This window comes from Meriones unguiculatus, chromosome 4, assembly GCF_030254825.1.
Source record: "Meriones unguiculatus strain TT.TT164.6M chromosome 4, Bangor_MerUng_6.1, whole genome shotgun sequence".
Taxonomy (NCBI): domain Eukaryota; kingdom Metazoa; phylum Chordata; class Mammalia; order Rodentia; family Muridae; genus Meriones; species Meriones unguiculatus.
This window is the reverse complement of record NC_083352.1, coordinates 69,149,133-69,169,806: the sequence shown is the minus strand read 5'-3', so window position 1 is coordinate 69,169,806 and position 20,674 is coordinate 69,149,133. Positions and strand designations below refer to the sequence as shown.

At 40.3% G+C, this 20,674-nt stretch overlaps 1 protein-coding gene across 10 annotated transcripts in view; it reads left to right on the top strand.

Annotated features, from left to right (window-relative positions):
* Ecd (ecdysoneless cell cycle regulator) overlaps positions 1 to 20,674 on the top strand; it is a 47,807-nt gene that overhangs the window by 7,650 nt on the left and 19,483 nt on the right. For 5 of the 10 annotated variants that reach the window (XR_009591427.1, XR_009591428.1, XR_009591426.1 and 2 more), the window contains exons 5-15: positions 1,635 to 1,722; positions 1,832 to 2,010; positions 2,837 to 3,029; positions 3,528 to 3,656; positions 5,844 to 5,972; positions 7,294 to 7,379; positions 10,257 to 10,363; positions 10,460 to 10,646; positions 12,027 to 12,094; positions 14,367 to 14,569; positions 18,248 to 18,528. Coding sequence is in view for 5 of the 10 variants with exons in the window: in XM_021642984.2 (XP_021498659.1) it covers positions 1,635 to 1,722; positions 1,832 to 2,010; positions 2,837 to 3,029; positions 3,528 to 3,656; positions 5,844 to 5,972; positions 7,294 to 7,379; positions 10,257 to 10,363; positions 10,460 to 10,646; positions 12,027 to 12,094; positions 14,367 to 14,569; positions 18,248 to 18,475 (1,597 nt within the window). In the remaining 5 variants the exon portion in view is untranslated. Of the gene's footprint in view, positions 1 to 1,634; positions 1,723 to 1,831; positions 2,011 to 2,836; positions 3,030 to 3,527; positions 3,657 to 5,843; positions 5,973 to 7,293; positions 7,380 to 10,256; positions 10,364 to 10,459; positions 10,647 to 12,026; positions 12,095 to 14,366; positions 14,570 to 18,247; positions 18,781 to 20,674 lie in introns of those variants that run through there. The other 5 variants (XM_021642984.2, XM_060382044.1, XM_060382045.1 and 2 more) reach the window with 2 other exon arrangements.

Here is a 20,674-nt window from a genome sequence, read left to right as displayed (position 1 = left end):
AAAAATTAAATCTCTCACTAACTTTCAGAAACATATTGCATTGTTATTAACTATAGTTGCTTTTCTATAAGAACAGTAAGAAACTTGTTAAATGTTTGCTCTTTCCACACCTAAAAATCATTAACAGTAATATACTCTGTTAAGGTTATGATCTATTCTTTTAGTTATGTCTTTACAAGGATAATAAGGAGGGGCAATACTTATTATTTTTACAGATTCTGAATATCCATAAAAGGACGGTTCTTATTACATACTCAGTCTATAAAGCTCTTTAAGTTTTAGACATCGTGGCTGGGGAGATGGCTTAGCAGTTAAGTTCTTCCAGAGGACCAGGGTTCAGTTCCCAGCATCCATTCATGTGGCAGTTCACAACTGTCTGTAGCTCTAGTTCCATGGGATCTGATGCTTTCTTCTGGCCTTCTTGGGCCAGGCCTGGGTATACATAAAAACACACAGGTAAATATGTCACTTCTATGTCAGATGTTTTGTTTTGTTTTTTAAATTTAAAAAGATAGATACACGTACTCTCTCTCCCTACCAGATTGGTCTTTCTAAAGGACAGTTCTACCTATTTTGCTCTACAAAACCTTTAAAATTTTTGCCTATGAAATATAGCACATGCTTGCTCATGAGTTCTCATGGTAGGATTGCTTTTAAGTCTTGTTCTTTATGCGCCCTTCCCCCCGCCCCCCGCCAATAACACAGCTGTCTGTAACTCTACTTCTCAGGGACCCAATATCTGTGGGCACTGCACACACATGATGCAAATATGTACTTGCAAAATGCACACAAAATAAAAATAGTTTTAAATTTTTACTTACTGCTATTGCTGTGTGTGCATGCACATGAAATCTGAGGGGAAAAGAGGGCCTTGCATGCCACAGGGTGAGTGTGGGTCTCAGGGTAATTTTATGGAGTCTATTCTCTTTCCTTCTCTTTTTGTGGGTTCTGGGGATCAATCACAGATTGCCATGCTTGCACAGCAGGTGCCTTTACCAGCTGACCAGCTCCGGAGTTCCCCAGTCTAACTTTATACGTACATAAAAAAAAAAAAAAAATCATGTGACAATGTTACTCAAAAATTAAAAATAGTTAAGACAAAAATATCTTTGTAGATCCAAATAGCATTTTGCATAACGGTAACACTGTAATTTCACCTCTAAGTGGTTCCTTCCTCCCCATTTTAAAAGCTTTTATAGTACCTCTATTCCTATATATTTCTGTATTTCTAATACAATACTTTGATTTTTCTCTTTTTAATCTCTCTTAATCTCCTTATAATCTTACAGTTTCCTATAGGCTTTTACTGTATTTTAAAAATTTTTCTATTTTCAATTATGCATGTGTATGGAATGGCTGTGTATGCAAATGTAGGTACTGGTGGGAGCCAGATCATTAGATGTGCTGGAGCTGGATTGACAGGAATTTGTGAGCTGCCTGGTGCAAATGCTAGGAACCAAGCCTGGATCCTCTGCAAGCCCAGTACATGCTCTTAACTGCGGAGCCATTTTTCAACCCTATATGTTAAATTACATAGTATGTATTTAAGATTTTTCTGAGAAGAAAGGAAAACGTATGGGACTAAAGGTGTTTTGTGCTTTGTGAATGTGAAAATGGATCTTCTCTTTCATTAGGATTGAAGACAATGATGGTGAGTTCTTGTTAATAGAAGCAGCTGACTTTCTCCCTAAGTGGTTGGATCCCGATAATAGTGCCAATAGGGTAAGTACATCCAAGCTTAAAGAATACACAGATGAAATCTGCTGCCTCATTTCCTGTGTACCTAGGCTTCCCAGAGCCCGTAAAGAGACTAAGATGTGCCATTTTGTAGGTATTCTTCCATCATGGGGAGCTGTGCATTATTCCTGTGCCAAGGAAATCTGAAAGAATATCCTGGTTACCCATGACACCCCCAACAATCCAACAAGCTCTGAGTATAATCTCAGCCCACCCAGATGTTGTTTTAGCTTCAGAGTCTATACAAGCTGCTGTGGACAGGCGCATCCGAGGGTAAGAAAGGAAACACTGATACTCTTAGCCGAGGAACATTTTGGTTCAGTGTGCAGCACAGGTTTTTATTTGCAAGTAGAGTGCCTTCCACCTGGATTAATGCTCATCTGCATTTTATTGGTATCGCTGTTCATGAAACTGACAGTTAAGTTTATGGAATTTAAAATCAGAAAGCAGACTGGTTGGCTGGTTGATTAATTGAGATAGGGTTTTGTTATGCTGCCCAAGCTGGCTGTTAACTCCTGGTCTCAAGCTAACTCTTTCTTCAACCTCCTGAGCAGCTCCAATTTCAGGAGTGTGTCACTGTCCCTGACTTAGATGTAGCTTTTCTTTTATTTCCTTAGGTTTCATAGCCAAGTATTATCTGTGAAAATTTGAGATTGGGGCAGGAAAGATGGCTTCCTGGTAAACACACTGGCTACTCTTCCCAGAGACTTGAATAAAAATTGAGATTTCAAAGATGAAAACCTAAAGAAGACAATCTAATGTGTTTGGCCTTTTTTTTAATTTTTTTTTCTGGAGATTGTATATACTCCTTTGACCTATGTGGAACCCTTTAGGCTTCATCTTAAAGAGAAGGAAAGTCCTAATAGCACTTTAGTTCAATGTATTGTCTTAATGATGCTAAAATTCTTTTTAAGCTGGACCTGCTAGCTCACACTTTTAATCCTAGCACTCTGGAGGCCGAGGCAGGAGGATCTCTGTGAGTTCCAGGCCAGCCTAGTGTATAAAGCAAGTTCCAGGCCAGCCAAGAGTACCCAGTGAGACCCTGAAAAACATCTTAATATTCACATATAAAATAAAAGCATTGTGCTACCCCTCACAGGTACCCAGACAAAGTTGAAGCCTCTCGTCATCGAGCACACTGCTTTCTTCCAGCTGGCATTGTCGCAGTGCTCAAGCAACGGCCCAGACTAGTGTCTGCAGCGGTCCAAGCCTTCTACCTACGGGACCCCATTGACCTGAGAGCCTGTCGCATTTTCAAGACGTTTTTGCCTGAAACACGAATAATGGCATCTGTGAGATATCTTTCTTGGTCATTTAGTTTTTCTTATAATTTTAAGTTCTTTTAGAAAGTTTAGTGCACATTTCTTTTTTTTTTTTTTTAACCCAAGTGTGGGTGTTGTTAGGAGATGCCTCATTTTATAGCTTAGTGTGTCCTACCTACTTTTGACCATATTTTTCTTACTGCTATAATTATTTCCTTCTCAACCATAAAACATTTCATCTCTTAAGAATTATCTTCCACCCCTCCTAAATTATCATAATGTAATTAATAATTCCACTAGTGACAAGTCAAAAGTGGGCAGTAGGGTAAACTTCATAGTGCGTGAATGTGTACCTCACTAGCTGTTTCTGAAAGCAAGCAGGGAGTGAACAGGCTGTATCTATGTATTCCCCTACGGGTATTTGAGCACGAAGCCTGGGAGTGGGCTGATTGTTAGATTCAGTTATGAAGTGGCATTCAGAATTTGATTTCAGGAAAAGACTCACATATTTTGTATCCCAATGTCTAGGTCACTTTCACTAAATGTCTGTACGCACAGTTAGTACAACAGAAGTTTGTGCCAGATCGGCGGAGTGGATACAGTCTCCCACCTCCATCACATCCCCAGTTCCGAGCCTATGAACTGGGCATGAAGCTGGTAATGTTGAACAAGAAAACTACCTAACTTACTTTCTTTTCTCTCCCTCCTTCCTCCCTCCCCCCTTCCTCACCCTCCTTTTCTTTCTTCTTTTCCTCTTTCCCTTCCTTTCTTCTTTTCCACCCCTCCTTTTTCTCCCTCCCTCCCTCCCTCCCTTCCTTCCTTCCTGCCTTCCTTTCTCTAATATGAAAGAACTTTAAAGGCTGGAGAAATGTTTTTAAAAAAGACTATAAAGAAAGACACTCTTGAACATTAATGATAACAATATAAATTGATTCAAATCCCTATAGGCAACAGTTTCTGCTATTCATCAACATTTCAATTGCACCAACTATTATTTTCCTTTTTTTTTTTTTTTTTTTGAGACAGGGTTTCTCTACATATCTTTGACTGTTCTGGACTCACTTTGTAGACCAGGCTGGCCTCAAACTCACAGAGATCCGCCTGCCTGTGCCTCCTGAGTCCTAGGATTACAGGCGTGCATCACCGTGCCCAGCTGTACTTGTTATTTTCACCTGAGATGATGAGTGATGCAGCATAGGAACTCTAGAAATACATCATGCTTATGTGACAGTGCAGTAAAATTCCTCACTTCATCAGAGCCTCAAGGAATTAGGAAATAGTGATCTAACAGCTGTGAAGCTCTCTGAGAGTGAAACTCCATCTTGTCCCACTTAGAACAAAATAAATTCCACTTGGAGTAAATAATGAAATATAAGCAAAATTAAAAATATAGGGAAATTATCATCTAAGAGAGGCCTTTGCATAACTTGCAAACTATAAATACTAAAAGATTGATTAATTTGATTTCATAAAAGTGTATGAACATCTGTGGTTCCAATTAGAGTCCAGGAGTCAGAATGCAGCTTGGGTGACAGATAGCAAAACTGTCTCAAATAACAACACAACAGTGAATGGGAGAAGAGAAATTGTGCATGGAAAAGATAAATGTCATAAACTCAAAAGATACCAGAAAACCTGGAGAAGGAATATTAAGTGTTCCTAGAGAAAATAATACTGACTAGTTAATTTTAAATATTCAGAAGCTGAGCAGATAGTTCATAGAAAAGGAAGTATAAGTGAATTTTAATTTAAAAATGAAAAAATGTTGACTTCTGTTCTTTAAAATTAAATAATTTAAAGATACAAATAGTGTTTTTTTAACCACTAGATTGGCAAGTATAAAAAGTATGAGAATATGTAGTGAGTTGGTAAGAATTTATAAGAATATATAAAGGAAAAAATACTGTAATAGTGGTAGTGGTAGTGCACACCTTTAATCCAGTGCTTAGGACGTCGAGGCTACAGAGTGAGACCTTGTCTCAAAAGAAAGAAAGATGCATGAGTTGATGCAGTCACTGTGAAGAACAGTTTGCCACTATCCTGATACACTGAAATTGCACTGGCCATTTTTTTGCTTATTATTTTCACTTCTAGAAATATATTTTCAGGTACAAAACCACACAGATGTACATTCAGAAGCATTGTTATCGTACTGAGAGCTTAGGAAACACCAAGTCTGCAGTGGGAGAACAGGTGAATTACAGCCTGTCCGTGGTGTGTCCTGATGGGAAATTCTCTACACAACATGCAGTTACATGCATAATATTATGTATTCTCCTTGGGTGACAAAAGGGACAGAGTAGAAAGATACCATAGAAATCTACTTGAGTGCACAGATTACTTCTGAAGGGAGATGCTGTTAGTTGGTAATAATTTGTTTGAATCATTGTGCCATACTTAAGCAAAGGATTTTAAAACGAAGTTCTCTTCTTTCCTGTGTCTGAGACTATGCTCAACCTTATCTTCACATTTTGTTTAGATTTTTACTTATTTTGTGTGCATGGCAGGGTTGCGGATCCTGCCATAATGCACAGTGGGGGTCAGAGGGCAACTTTTGGGAGCTGGTTCTCTTCCACCATGTGGGTTCCAGGGATTGAAACCTTTATCCACTGAGCCATCTTGTCAGCTCAGAAATAAAATCTTTTTATAAAAGTAAGCACCACCACTAGCTGGTACGGTGTTGTATGCCTTGATCCCAGCACTTGGGAGGCAGAGGCAGGTGGATCACCAAGTTCCAGGCCATCCAGGGCTACAGAGTGAGACCCTGTCTGGAAAAAAAAAAAAAAAAACCAAAACCAAAAAAGTGTTCTAAGTGCCCGCATGCCCTCTGTCTATCTCATCTAGGCTCATGGATTTGAGATTTTGTGCTCCAAATGTAGCTCACATTTTTCTGACTCCAAGAAATCCGTTGACACTACTTCACCGCTCTGGGCTAGCTTCCTTGAAAGTCTGAAAAGGAATGATTACTTTAAGGTGGGACTTGTGCTTCTTGTTTCTTCTTGTGAGTGAGTTCGTGTATACTTACGTGCGCGCGTGCTTGTGTGTGTGTCCTCTCATTAAACCTGGAGCTTCCCAGTTGGTTATATTGGCTGGCCAGGGAGCTTCCGGGATTCTCCATCTCTTCTCTAGCTCTGGGATTATAGGTATATAAGATCACATGTGTTTTTGTTTTTGTTTTTTGTTGTTGTTTTAATGTAGGTACTGGGAATTCAAACCCAGGTCCTTATGCTTACACAGCAAGACCTTTGTCCAGTGCCATCTCCCCAGCTTCTGTAGTGTTTAGTTTGAAAGTCTACAACCCAGAGAAAATCAAGTCATGACGTATTTAAAAGAAAAATGTGATTATAGAAACTCAAACAGAAGGACACCTCAGTGATACTCAGGCATGGGAAGCAGGCAGTGAGATAGTAGTTATTGGATATTTATGATATTAGAGGATTATTTAAAAACTTTTGTTGTTCTTTCATTTTTTGAGACAGGGTCCCTCATGTGGCCCTGGCTGTTCTGGAGCTTGTTGGGCCTCAAACTCAAAAAGGCCATCCTGCTTTTCCCTCCCAAGTGCTTAAAGGCCACCACACCTGGCTTTATTTTAAAAATCTTTTAAGTTGCATTTATTTATTTAGTTGAGGGGGCATGTACATGCTATAGCATGTGGTGATCAGAGGACAGCTTGTGGGTTCCCAGACTGGAACTCAGATCATCATGCTTGGCAATGAGTGCTTTACCTACTGAACTCTCCTGCCAGGCCAATATTAGAGAATTCTAATTTTATTTTTGTCAAGTGATACTATTTATTACTTGTATCTGATGAACAACTTATAAAAATTGCAAAAGCAAACATAAAGATACTAGACAGGAAAACTAACAAAAATAGGAATCTTAAAAAATTACAAACCAGGGACTAGAGAGATGGCTCAGAGGTTAGTTAAAAGCCCTGGCAGAGTCCTTAATCCCACCAGAAGCATTCCAAGCTCTGTGACTCTGAAGCTGACCTGTTCTACAGAATGGATTCCAGGCACTTAGGGGTATATAATGAGTCCTCGTCTCAATAAACAAACAACAAACAAACAAACAAATCTAAGAATGCATCCAACCTCGTTCCTTACTTGCTTTGAAGAAACTGGAGTCCACACATAAATAAAATAATGACAGAACACAGGTCAGGTCTGGGGCCTCTGAGTTCCTATATGTCACTACTGGATGTATGTTTAATGTTCCTAAAGTCACTAGTGGGTGTGTGTTTAATGACATAGTGTATAAGTACTGTTCTAATGGCCATTATTGTGTTTTCAAGGGACTGATGGAAGGTTCTACTCAGTACCAGGAAAGACTAGAAATGGCAAAGAACTACTTCCAGCTCTCTATACACCGGCCAGAAAGGTATAGCTAGGACCCACCACAGTAAGACAGGCTGGTGGTTGGGTAGTTTTTTTTAAATAATGTATTTTTTAAAAAACTGTTTATCATTGTTGTATGTATGTATAATGTGTGTATGGATGCAGACATGAGCATGCCATGAGGTAGTGTGTGTGTGGCAGGCTGGGGAGTGGAGGTTAGAGGACAATTTTCAACGTTGTCGTCAGTGGACTCTGGGGATCAGATTCAGGCCATAAGGCTTCCATGGGTACCTTCCCTGTCATAAATAAGATTTTTGTTGTTCTTAGGAAAATAATATAGATTCTCTAGTACAAACAGAGAATGATGTAAGAAGGGAACTGTTTATACCAAAATTGACCACTATTATTTTGATTTATTGCCTTCTAGAGATTTTTACCATTTGAATCTATATTATAGATATTTGTACCTAATTTTACTTACTGATTTTTTTTTAAGAGAATAGTTTTTTGTTTTGCTTGTTTGTTTTTTTTGAGACAGGGTTTCTTTTCTCTGTGTAGATTTGGCTGTCCTGGAACTCACTCTGTAGACCAGGCTGGCCTGGAACTCAGAGATTCACCTGCTCTGCCTCCTTTGTGCTGGGATTACAGGCGTGCACCACCATGCCCGGGTGAGTACAGTTCTTTTTTTTCTTTTTTCTTTTTTTTGAGTTACTGCTTTTATGTGTATGAGTTTTGCCTGTACATACGTTTGTGCATCCCATGCATGCTGGCTCCCTAAGGAAGCCAGAAGAGGCTGTGGGAGCCCTTGGAGCTAGGGTGCAGGCAGTTGCGAGCTGCCATGTGGGTGCTGGGAATTGAACCCAGTTCCTCTGGGAAAGCAACCAGTGCTCTTGACCTTTGAGCTGTCTCTCCAGTCCCTACAGCTCTTTATTACACAGTATTTGAGGAAATAAATGTACCATAAGGCACACAACTGTTTTTTCTACCGAGGAAATTATACAAGCTGCTTAAGCATCTAATTTTTAAGTTAGGTGAGGTGGTTCACTAGTAATCCTAACAGTAACACTCAGGAGGCTGAAGCAGGAGGCTCACTTGGGTTTGGGGCTAGCTGTGCTACATAGTTTCTAGGCCAACCTGGCCCAGGAAGAGAAAGAAACCTTGACTCAAGAAATAAAACAACTAGAATTTAGAAGTTTTAAATGAGACTCCCATTTCTCACACTAACCATTTCTCAGCAGTTTCATCTTGATTTGCTGGTTTGATCCTTTGATATTTGAGTCAGAGTCTCACTATGTAGCCCAGGCTGGCCTAATCTTCTTGTTCCTTTTGCCTCCTCCCAAGTTCTGGAATTAAGAATATGAGCCTTTTAAACTACTATAAACCAAATTCTCCCTCCAGAACTGTTCTTGAATTCCAGTGCTTAGACATCTTCTTCTGTTTTCATTTATTTAGATTTATTTTATTTTATGTCAATGAGTGTTTTGCCTACGTGTGTGTTTATGTGCCATGTTTGTTCCTGACACCCTCAGAGGTCAGAAGAGGGCATTAGATCCTGGAACTGGAGTTACCAGTGCTTGTGAGCTAGAATTTGAGTGCTGGGAGCCAAACCTGGATGCTCTGCAGGAGTTAAGTGTTCTTAGCCACTGAGCAATCAATCTCTCCAGTCCTTAGAGCTTTCAAATAATGGGGTTTGTGACTTTTTGTCTTTGTATTGAGACAGGGTCTTGTATTTGAATTTATTAGGTAGCTGAGGTTAAGCTTGAACTCCTGATTGTCTACCTCTACCTCCCAAGGCAGTGCTACCCTCCAGGCTAGTCTCATAATCTTTTACTAGCACCACTGTCATCCTCAGTATCCTTGGGTCCAGTCTGTAGCTTCTGTTTAGTATTATCTATGTCCTGCAGTCTTCCTTGCTGTCCTGCCAGACCTTAGGTACCATTTCTTCAACTGTGTCCATAACTAAACTTGGTTCCCAACCTATAGTGATTATTTTCTTTCAGTTCAACCACTAGAGCCAGGAAAAGATTATTTCTGATCATGCTATTCTCACATCTCTTAAAATTTATTGGCAATTATAATAATGAAAATTTGCAGGTACCTGAAATATCCATCCAAAACAGATAAATGAATTACAGTTATTTTTAAAGTTACAGATAAAATTGTGCATGTTTTTTATGTACACTGTGGTGTTTTAAAGTATATATCTATTGCAGAATGTTTAAATATAAGTAAAATGTATATTATTTCATATACTTGGTGATGTATTTGAAAAATACAGAGTGAATTTTAAATGTTCTGGGTGAATGTGTGCCAGCCACAACACACTTGTGGAAGTTAGAAAACAACTTTTAGGAGTCAGTTTTCTCCGTCTACCCTGTGGGTGCTGAGCGTCATGAGGTTTGACTGCAGGTACCTTCTATGCACTGAGCCCTGTTTCAGGCCCCATCTCTTCTTAAAAAAATTTTTTTTTTTGTTCACATCCCAATGAAAGTAATCAATTGCCTTCTTCATGTCTTTTTACTGTTTGCTTTTCTCAAATGGCTATATTTTGTCATTAAAAAAATTTTTTTAGGGTTTTGTTTTGTTGATTGGTTTTCAATATTTGAGGCTAGTCCAGGGTAGCCTCAAACCCACTGTTTAGCTGAAGCTGGTTTTGAAGTCCTGCCTCTGCCTTTCCAGTGTTGGGGTTACAGACGTACACTACCATACCCACCTGTGTCTTGCATTTATTATGATTTTTTTCCTTGTCCAGTAAAGTTTGCATAACATGGGGTGGCAATAATTTACTACTCATGTGATTTTTCAAGGTACTCTGCTATTTATTAAATTTGCTTCATCTAAATAGTTGCGATAGCTCCATCAGTATAGACGATAAGTCATGTCATCATAAAGAGATGCTTGTGTCTTTCATATTTTATAGTTCACTTGCTATGAGCCCAGGTGAAGAAATCCTAACCATGTTACAGACACTGCCATTTGATGTGGAAGAGCTCAAGAAAGAATCCACTGATCTTCCCCCTGAGGATGGTGAGTGAGGGCAGGGGCTGAACAGGAGAGTCAGAACGAGACTGCCTCTCCAAGGGGGCCTCTCCTGTGATGTGGCATGCCTGCTTTCTCTCTCAGATGATCAGTGGTTAGACCTCTCACCCGACCAGCTGGACCAACTGCTGCAAGACGTGGCGGGCAGAAAAGACTCTCAGCCCAGTCCCCAGCAGGCGGAGGAGCAGAGCTATGATGTCGGGCAGGTCTCAGACAGCGTGAAGGCCTTCATCTCCAAAGTGTCAACTTACAAGGGGGCAGAGCTGCCCAGGTGAGTGCATTACAGCAGAGCTGCCCAGTTGTACTAGATGTCAGTCATCGTTGTCGGTGGAAAGTATCATTTCCACTTTGGCTTTCTTCTGGCCTGTTTCATTTGAGATAGAGTCTTACTGTGTTGCCCTGGTCATAAACTCCTACACTTAAGTTACCTCTCTGTCTCAGCCTTCTGACCAAACCACCACATGACACCACACGTGGTATTGTTTTAATGTAGATTTTCTCTCTCTTCTTCCTTCTTTTCTCCTTGTATGTGTGTGATTATTGTTATTTTTTACCAAGTCGCTTGTACTGCTTTGTTCCCGATTGGTGCAGAATAGAGTGATATCTTTCTTATCTGAGGTCAGAGTTCAAGTAGCCTTTGTAGTTCCTGAAGGAAGTCAGAAAACCCTAAGGATTTAAAAGCTACCACCCGGAACCATAGCACTTACGCTTTACTCTTTAGTGTTATTTAGTTACTTTTTTGACATATCTCTGGCTGTCCTGGAACTCACTATGTAGAGTAGGCTAGCCTTGAAATTCTGGTATTAAAGGTGTAAGCTTCCGTGCCCAACTTCTTTAGACTCTAATTCAGAACCTGTAGACTCAAGCTCAGCAAGTTCAGGCTTCTGATCTCCTACCCCACAAGCAGATTGGAATCTTGAAACTCAAAGAGAGATATTAAAGGAACTCATCAGAGGCAGAAATAATCAGAACTTTGAAGTTGCTGTGCACACCATTGAGACAGAGACAGTGCACACTATTGACAAGAGCCTGTGCATATGACCAAGCACATCCTGATGGGCCCTTTGCCCAGCCCAGTGAACCTTTGTCAGTGTCGATATTCCTGAACTATAAAAGATGCAAGTTTATACTCATTATTTGTTGTTAAGAAGGAATGAATAGGGCAAGATGCAATTTTATCAGTTTTGATAAGCTTTGATTTTTATTATTGTTGTTTTCTTGCCCTAAAAATCATATGAAATCTTGATCTTCTTGACCATACTTTCCAATGCTGGGATTAAAGGCATAACTTGGGATCCTATAAGAATGAGCGTTATGTAAATGAACTCAGATAAATTATTTCTCTTACTCTGTATCTTGTAGGTAGTAAAGAACAGATAGGTCGCCAAATGCATATGCTTAAATGTATGTATACAAGGTATAATTTTTACGGTTTTGGTGACAGAAAAGTAAAAAAAAAAAAGTAAAGTATTTCTGTTGCCACTCAAGGCTAATATATACACAAAGAATTTTTCTTATTTATTTAAACTATAATTGCTGTACTTTTCTTGGATATTTCTGGTAGTTTCTCCAAGTATAGCACCATCTTAGAAAATACCTCAAAGGCTGTGGTCAGGATTAATTACATGCCCTTATCCCATTGTTCTTTCAGAGACCCTTCAGAAGCTCCAATCACTTTTGATGCAGATTCTTTTCTGAATTATTTTGATAAGATTTTAGGTGAGTGATAGTGTGGTGTTTAATATTTTTTGAAACTGTTAAGGGATATCACTGTTGCTAGAGCACTGGGACATTAGATCATTTATGAGCCAAAATACTACTTTCTCCTGATGTTTTCAGTTATGTTAAATAAACCATAAATTACTACGCTATCGAATCACTTCACAGAAGCAGCCTAGTTAGTGCTTGACTGGCTGGCTCCTCACTGCCTATTTGAGGGCGGGAACCTTTTTATGCTTTTGAAAAGGTTTTAATGTGACTTCCATGTTTTTGTTTTTTTTCTTTGAGACTTAATGTTTTAGAAATCAATAAGTGGGGCTGGAGAGATGGCTCAGAGGTTAAGAACACTCTCTGTTCTTCCGAAGGTCCTGTAATCCCAGCACTCTGGGAGGCAGAGGCAGGTGGATCTCTGTGAGTTCGAGGCTAGCCTGATCTACAAAGTGAGTCCAGAACAGCCAAGGCTACACAGAGAAACTCTGTTTCAAAAACAAAAAACAAAACAAAATGAATATGAAAATAAAAAACAAGACAACTGGGCAGACAGGCAGATGACTCAGTTATGAAGTGCTTACTGCATCGCAGTGGGACTACTGAGTTGCGCTCACGGGCAGTCACACGCACAGCCAAGCACAGATGCCCTGCCTCTCGCTTCAGTGTGAAGGGCAGGCAGAAACAGGCTGATCCCTGGGTCTGCTGGTGAGTTCCAGGTTCAGTGGGGAAACCTATGTCAAAATATAAGATAAAGAGTGATAGAAGACACCTGATAGGAACTTCCGGGCCCCACATGCAGTTGTACACACAGGCAGACACACTGGCACACACATGCATATACATGCAAAACAGAAACACAGGCTGTGTACCAGAGAGTAACCAGTAAATGTTTGAAAATACTTAACTCTTTCTAATAACCAAGCAAATGCAAAATAAAAGCATGTTTTTTTCTCACTTTACTGAAAAAAATTAATAATCAGCCATTTTTTCCTTTTTTTTTTCTCTTTGTTGTTTTTTGTTTTGTTTTGTTTGTTTGTTGTTTTTTGTTTTGGTTTTTTTTTTTTTTGAGACAGGGTTTCTCTGTGTAGCATTGGCTATCTTGAAACTCACTCTGTAGACCAGGCTGGTGTTGGGCTCAGATTCCCTAGAGCGGGAGTTATAATGATGTTGTGAGCCGCATGACACGGATGCTCAGAATCAAACACTGGTCCCTTGAAAGTTCCACAGGCAAGCCCCATGGTTTCCTTTCTCACAGTGAACTATGGTCTGCTCACTGTGTGGGCCGTTGTGTCTGCATGTATGTGTAGTGCATGAGGAGGCCGGAAGTTGGTAGATATCTATCACTCTTCACCTTATATTTTGACACAGAGCCTCTCCGCTGAACCCGGAGCTCACCAGCTGGGCAGTAGTGCCTCTGTGTAGTTGAATGTTGACATCAGTGTATATTTATGTAATTTTCTAATTTAAAAAGTTTAAAGTAAATTTGTATTTTTTAAAGATTTATTTTATGTATGATTATTTTGCCTGTGTGTCTGCCTTGTGTCTGAGATGGCCAGAAGAGGGTGTTGGATACCCTAGAACTAGATTTCTAGACAGTTGTGAACTATGACGTGGGTGCCAGGAACCAAACTCAGGTTCTCTGCAAGACAATGAGTACTCTTAACCTCTGAGCCATCTCTCCAGCTCCCAGGTTTTTATCTATATTTTTATGTTTCTGGTGATCAAACCCAAGGCCTCATACACTCTAGTCAAGTTCTCTACCACTGAATTATACTCCCAGCCCAGTTTTTAAATTAAAAAACAGAAAATTAGTAATAGTGTGTGTATTATCTATGTGTGGGTGGTGTGTAAGTAACAGCATGGGTGTAAAGGTCAGAGGACGACTTGGTGGAGTAGCTTTCTCCTTACACCTTAGCATTACCAGGTTGTACAGCATCTGTCCTTGGGAGCCATCTCAACAGCTCAGCTTTGCATCTATTTTTTTTTGGGGGGGGGTGGAGATTAGAGGATTTGCAGTTGGAGATATGGTTTCTCTGTGTAGCTTTGGCTGTCCTGGACTTGCTTTGTAGACCAGGCTGGCCTCACAGAGATTCACCTGCCTCTGTCTCCCAGGTGCTGGGATTAAAGGCTTGCACCACCACCACCCAGCTTGGGAAAGGATTTTTACAAAGTAGTTGGATTAATTTATCTGGTCCTGTGGAACATTCCAATCCTTTTGAGAGGTGTAATCCTGCTCAAAAAATTTTACCTCATGGTTCTTTCTGTGTCTTGGCCAATATAGGGACAAAGCTTCAAGAGTCAGACTCTGATGATGACAAAGATGACTTTGAGTGTTTAGATAGTGATGATGACTTGGGTTTTGAAGCTCAGGAGCCTGACTCTCTGGAAGGAGCTCTTGGCAGCCTCAAGTCCTACATGGCCCAGATGGACCAGGAACTGGCACACACAAGTATGGGCAAAAGCTTCAGTACCTGCGAGCAAGCAGTAAGTGTCTAACCTTTCCTTCTCCAGGTATGCATAGGAGAGTGACAGTTACATTTCATTTGAGTTTTTCTTTCTTTTCTTTTGATTTGTGAGATTTGAGATAAATGAGTGCTAATTTTATTGACTGACTGATTGATGATAAGAATTGACCTCAGGACCTGGAGTACATGCTAAGTGCATAGTCCATTACTAAGCTACACTCCCAACCCCAAGAATGCTAGTTTTCCCTTAACATTGGTATAATGAGAGATTATAGAGGCCAGATGACATGTGCCTGTAATTCACAGCTACTGAAGAGGCTGAGAAGGAAGGATGGCTTAAACCCAAGAGTCTGAGGCCCATGGGCAACATACTGAGACTGTGAAAGAGGGGCAGGTGCTGAGAGTATAGTTCATTGGTAGAGCAAGTATCTGATGTGCACAAAGCCTTTGGTTGAGTCTTCAGCACTGAAAAGCAAAAGCAGATAATAAACTCCAGTTTCAGAGCATCTGATGCACACTTCTGACCTCTGGAGGGCACCGGGCATGTACTTGGTGCACATAGATGTCTGCAAGCAAAACATTTACGCACATAAAATAAATAAATCTTGCCCAAAAGTCCAGAATATTTAATTTCTTTAAAAATATATCTATGGGTGTTTTGTGTACCTGTATGTCTGTGTACCATGTGCATGCTTAGTGCCTTTGGAGGTCAGAATGGGCATAAGATCATCTGGGACTGAGGTTATAGATGGGACTGGAATGACATACAGTTGTGAACTACCATGTGGGTGCTGGGAATTGAACCTGGGTCCTCTAGATCAGCTGGATGTTCCCAACCACTGAACCATCTCCAACTCATTTCTTAAGATTTATTTTGTGTGTAAGTGTGTGTCTGTCTGTCTGTGTATCTGCATCTGCGAGTGTCTATGCACAGGTGCATGCAAGTTCATATCACTGTACATGTGCTGAGGCGAGAGAAGAGGGCATTAAATCCCTTAGAGCAGAGTAAAAGGTGTGTGCAGGACACCTAGCTTGTTAATAGGTGCTGTGGCTATAACTCTGCACTTGATGACAGCGCAGAGATGCTCTTAGCTGCCGAGCCATCATTTCAGCCCCATTATATTTATTATATGGATTTTATTAATGAATCATTATGTGCCCAAATTAGCATGTGATTATTACCACTACTGCCATTATAAATGAATCTGTGTATGTGTGTGGAAGAGATGGGGAATGCAGAGATTTTTGAGATAGAGCCTCCCTCTGTGGCCCAAGTTGGCTTCAAAATTGTGCTGAGATTGTAGGCATGAGCCACCATGCTTAGCAGTAAATTGTGTTGTTGTTGTTTTGTTTTTAAAAGAGAAGAGGGCCAAGAGTTATGACTCAGTGTGTAAGGGTGTTTGTTCTCAGGCCTCACAGTCTGGGTTCAATCCCTGGAATCCGAATGACAGAGTGAGAGACTCAAGTCCCCCAAATTGACCTCTGAGTATCCATGTTCATACCAAAAATTTAAAGAGGCCAGCGAGGTGGTACATGCCTTTAATCCTAGCATTTGGGAGGCAGGCAGGTGGATCTTTGTGAGTTCAAGTCTAGCCTGGTCTACAGAGTAGGTTCTAGGACAGCCAGGGCTACACAGAGAAACCTTGTCTCAAAAAAAAACAAAAAGAAGAGAGAGAGAGAGCGAGAGCGAGCACTAAGAGGAGCTTAAGTATCCAGATAACTTCAAATCTTGCTTCTTGTTTCCCTAGTTTAGTGCCAAATTTAGAATTCCTCCCCTATTTACATATATATCTTAGTGTTTTTCACCAACACTATTTAGCCAGCAATAGGCATTATGGGCTGAGTACAGACACTAGAGTGTTGTTGTAGTTGTAGTGCAAGAATAGCCACATGCTGACACCACTCAGACACCAGACTCAAGTAGATGGAAGTTGATTAAATTCTGAACAGAGACTGACTGGTCAGGGACACAGTCTGAATTCAGGAACCAAGACTGTGATGCTGTGCCATTCTCAGGGTAAGTTTTGTTGTTGTTTTGTTTTTTAAAGATTTATTTATTTATTATGTGTATTAGTGCTCTATCTGCATGTACACCTGCACGCCAGAAGAGGGCGTCAGATCACATTATAGATGGTTGTGAGCCACCATGTGGTTGCTAGGAATTGAACTCAGGACCTCTGGAAGAGCAGTTAGTGCTCTTAACCTCTAAGCCATCTCTCCAGCTCCTTTTAAAGAAAAAGGATCAAAACCAAGCAGGAAGAATCAATTCTATTTTAGATATATTGTGTTTACCGGAGCAAGAAGAATCAGTTCTTATTTCAAGTACATTGTGCCTAGGTAGACAAAGCAATGTAAGCTGGTTGTCTGTAAGGGAACTTTTGGGGACTTTCCAGCTTTTTGGGAGAAAGGAACATAGCAGGATGTTGTGGTTTAACTCTAATAGAATTGATCTTTAACTCAAGCAGAACATGCACTTATCACCTCATTTTATTCTAAGCAGCAAGCACTGAATTATTGAATTCTAAGTAAAGGCTATTGTGTCAGGCAGGCAGAGCCAAGAACTTGAACTCAATTGCAGCTTATGATCAAAATGGAGACTGAAGATAAAAATGGTTCCAGTTATACTAAAGACGAAAGCAGTTCTAGTAGTTCAGGAGCTACAGTTATGCTAAAAACTAAAGTATATCTCAACAGAGGAGTGGGCTATCGTTACACAAAAAGTTTAATCAGGTCTCAACCGTGTCATGGTTCAGAGTTTGAAATATAGTTTAGCCATTTACTGTGCATTACCCAGTAATCCTCATGTCATAGGATTAGCGTGAAACAACAGTAAAGCCAATGAGAGCTCATTTTAATATGAATTTTCTTTGCTTTAACCATTTAGACCACACTTAACTATAATTGCTTTCAACCTAATAGAGATTATTTATTAGACTTAATTGGGAACAGATGTCACCTAACGATCTTGTTATAATGTAGGCCTTTATTAAGCAAAATGGACAAAGAGCTGAAATTTTGTTTTGAGAAATCCTGGGAAAGGCTGACTGTTACTCCAAGGACTTTAAGTCAAGATGCAGCTTTTTAGATCTTTTCCCCAAGCCTGTGAAATCGGAGGCTCAAGTAACAAGCTGGGTGCTGGGGAGCTAAATACCACATTGCAGTCCGTGAACTAAAAGGAAATCCAACTTTTTTCATTTGGAAGAAAATTTAGATATTTGTCATTTATTAATGTTTTAATATTAACACAATCTATGAATGTACATCTTTAATGCTAGCTGTCTTTTGAGTTATTTCAAAATAGGGACATATTTGTTCAGTTTGTAGGAATTCTTTTGAGATGGAGATGTGTCGCAATCCTTAGAGCCAAGTTTCTTTTCTCTTAGAGCCAAGTTTCTTTTCTCTTAAGACAGGATCTCTTGTCCAGATTGTTCTTAAGCTTTCCTGTGTGGCTGAATATAACTGATCCTCTGGCAAGTGCTAGTTACAGGCACACGCCACCACCTGTGATGGAACCAGGGTTAGTTTATGTACTAAGTCACATTATTAGAGCTCATTTCATTTTGTGTCACTAAGGATTGGAAATTTCATTGTTAATTTGGAATTTAAGTATATATTATTACTGTTACTGCATTTTACTGACTAAAGGGTTACTGTCTCATGTTGTTATCTCTCTGCCTCTCTCCTTCCCTCCCTCTAGAATAAAGAACCTTCATCCCAGACTGCAAATAACAATTCAGATGAGGAAGATTCTGGTGCAAGAGATAGAGTTGTTGAAGCAGTGGATGTAGACCTGAACCTGGTTTCAAATATACTGGAATCCTACAGCTCCCAAGCTGGGCTGGCAGGGCCTGCTTCCAACCTGCTGCATAGCATGGGTGTGCGGGTGCCTGACAATGCTGATCACAGCCCCCACGTAAGCCAGTGAGGGCTGAGCCTGCGCACTAGCTGCCCTTCACACTGAGGAAACACCAAGTCCACGTATGTTCTTTTCTAATCGACTCTTTTGGATTTTTTGTTTTGTTTTCGTTTATTCAGTCTTTTTATGTTAGGGGTGGCCTCAAATGTTCTGTGTACCTGAACATAGGGCACTGAAGGAATTTTTTTTTTTTTTTCATTTAAAAATTGAGATTTTTGCTATCTGTTAACGTTCGTTTTATTGACAATTCCTCGATCCTCCTGTTACTAACTCCTAAGGGCTAGAATTACAGATGTGAGCCATCATACCCAGCTTTCCTTTACTCTTGGTGTATACAGTTATGGTATATTGTCCTATGGAGATCAAGTGCTAGGGGCCGGAGAATGGCCCAGTGATTTAGAGTACTTGCTGTTCTTGCAGAGGACTGATGTTCCATTCCCAGCACCTACAAAGTGGCTCACAACCACCTTTGTAACTCTAGTTCCAGAAAGTTCCAATGTCCTCTTCTGGCCTCTGTGGGCTCTGCATGCATGTAGTGTACATATACACTTGTAAACAAAACCACATAAAAGATAACCAAATTAATTAATTATTTAAAAAAGGCATCAGGCTGGGTGGAGAGCCTTGTCAATAAAATGCTTGCCACACTATTAGTTCCCTAGAACCCAGCAGGAATAGTGGCAAATGCTTGTCATACTGACACTGGGCGGGCAGGCAGGTATGTCCCTATGTCCCTAGCTTACTGGCCAGCTATCCCAAACAGCAAGCTCCAGGCCAGTGAGACCTTTTCTCAAAAAACAAAACAAACAAACAAAAAAAAACATGGATGGCTCATGGGAATGACATCTGAGGTTGACATGGCCTTCACATGTGAACACTAGTCAGCCTTCATGCACACATACATATATACAAAAGCATCAGAAAAAAATTTTTCTTTTTTTATTACAAAACATTTTAGCCTTTTAAATAATTTAAATGTTAAGAATAAATACAAAAATAGAACAAACAAGAGTAAATACATCCTTACAGCTTTTTTTTGAAATTTAGCCCACACATTTCTCATCCCAGCTTGGTATGAGAAAAAGGCTTTTCCACAAGGCATTTATTAATTATATCTTCACTGAGGACTAAACATTAAGGAAAGGGAAACAGATAAAACTAAGGCTTGAGTGTGCTAGTGGGCTATTTTTCTAGTCTCATTACCAACTTAAGCCAGTCCCTCTGGTGACAAGCACATTTGTTAAAAGCTTTTGCTAGTTTGCATCATGGCTCCAGTAGTGTGCCACTCTATCCTGACCATTTCTATAATTTGTTGGTGGTGGGGTGTGTGTGCATGTGCCCATGTGCATGTGTGTGGCACGCCCTGTACCAACTTACCTGCCATTTTCAGTATCCCAGCCCTAACTTCCAGAAAACCTTGGAGTCTGTAGCAAGGCCCCTCTCCCCAACTTGTACTGGGAAAATGAGGTTCAGTGTTGCAGTTTCTCCTAATAGCTTCCCCTATCTTTTCAAACAACAACAACAGCAAACAACAAAAAACAGGTTATCAAATGAAAACAGTTAACCCTTTTTTCTGTCAGTCCTTTTTCTATCAGTGTTTTCAGACTAGGACACATGGCCCCTTTACAGCACACCAGACAGTAATGCACACAGACCCTGAACTGAACTGCAGGATATGAAGAAATCTCAAGCCCCCTTTCCCAAGTGCTTTTCTCTACCTGTGATACATTTTGGGTCAAGGCAAGCTGCCAGATCAGGGCCAGGCACATAACATCCTTCAAGAATTCCAGATGAAGCTGGGGGCAGTAGTGCACACCTGTGATTCCAGCACTCAGGGAGGCAGAAGCAGGTGGATCTCTGTGAGTTCCAGGCCAGCCTTGTCTACAAAGCAAGTCCAGGACAGCCAAGGCTACACAAAGAAACCCTGTCTTGAAAACCCAAAAAGATAATTCCAATTGGGTTTTCCCAGAAGTGATCTTTTGAGGTCAAAAGGAAATTCAGAGCTCCAACTTTTTCACTTCTGGAATCTTGCCTAGGACTTGCCGTGGGGCTCTATTTAATTTATAAGCTGAGGTCTGTTGGGTCTTTTATCTTTTAGCCATCAATTAATGCAGTTATCCGAAGCTAGGACTTGCCCCGGCTACTTTTTCCAAATGGTCTTCTGATAGTTCTGCACATTTTCCCAATGGTGTCTGGGAATCTAGACTT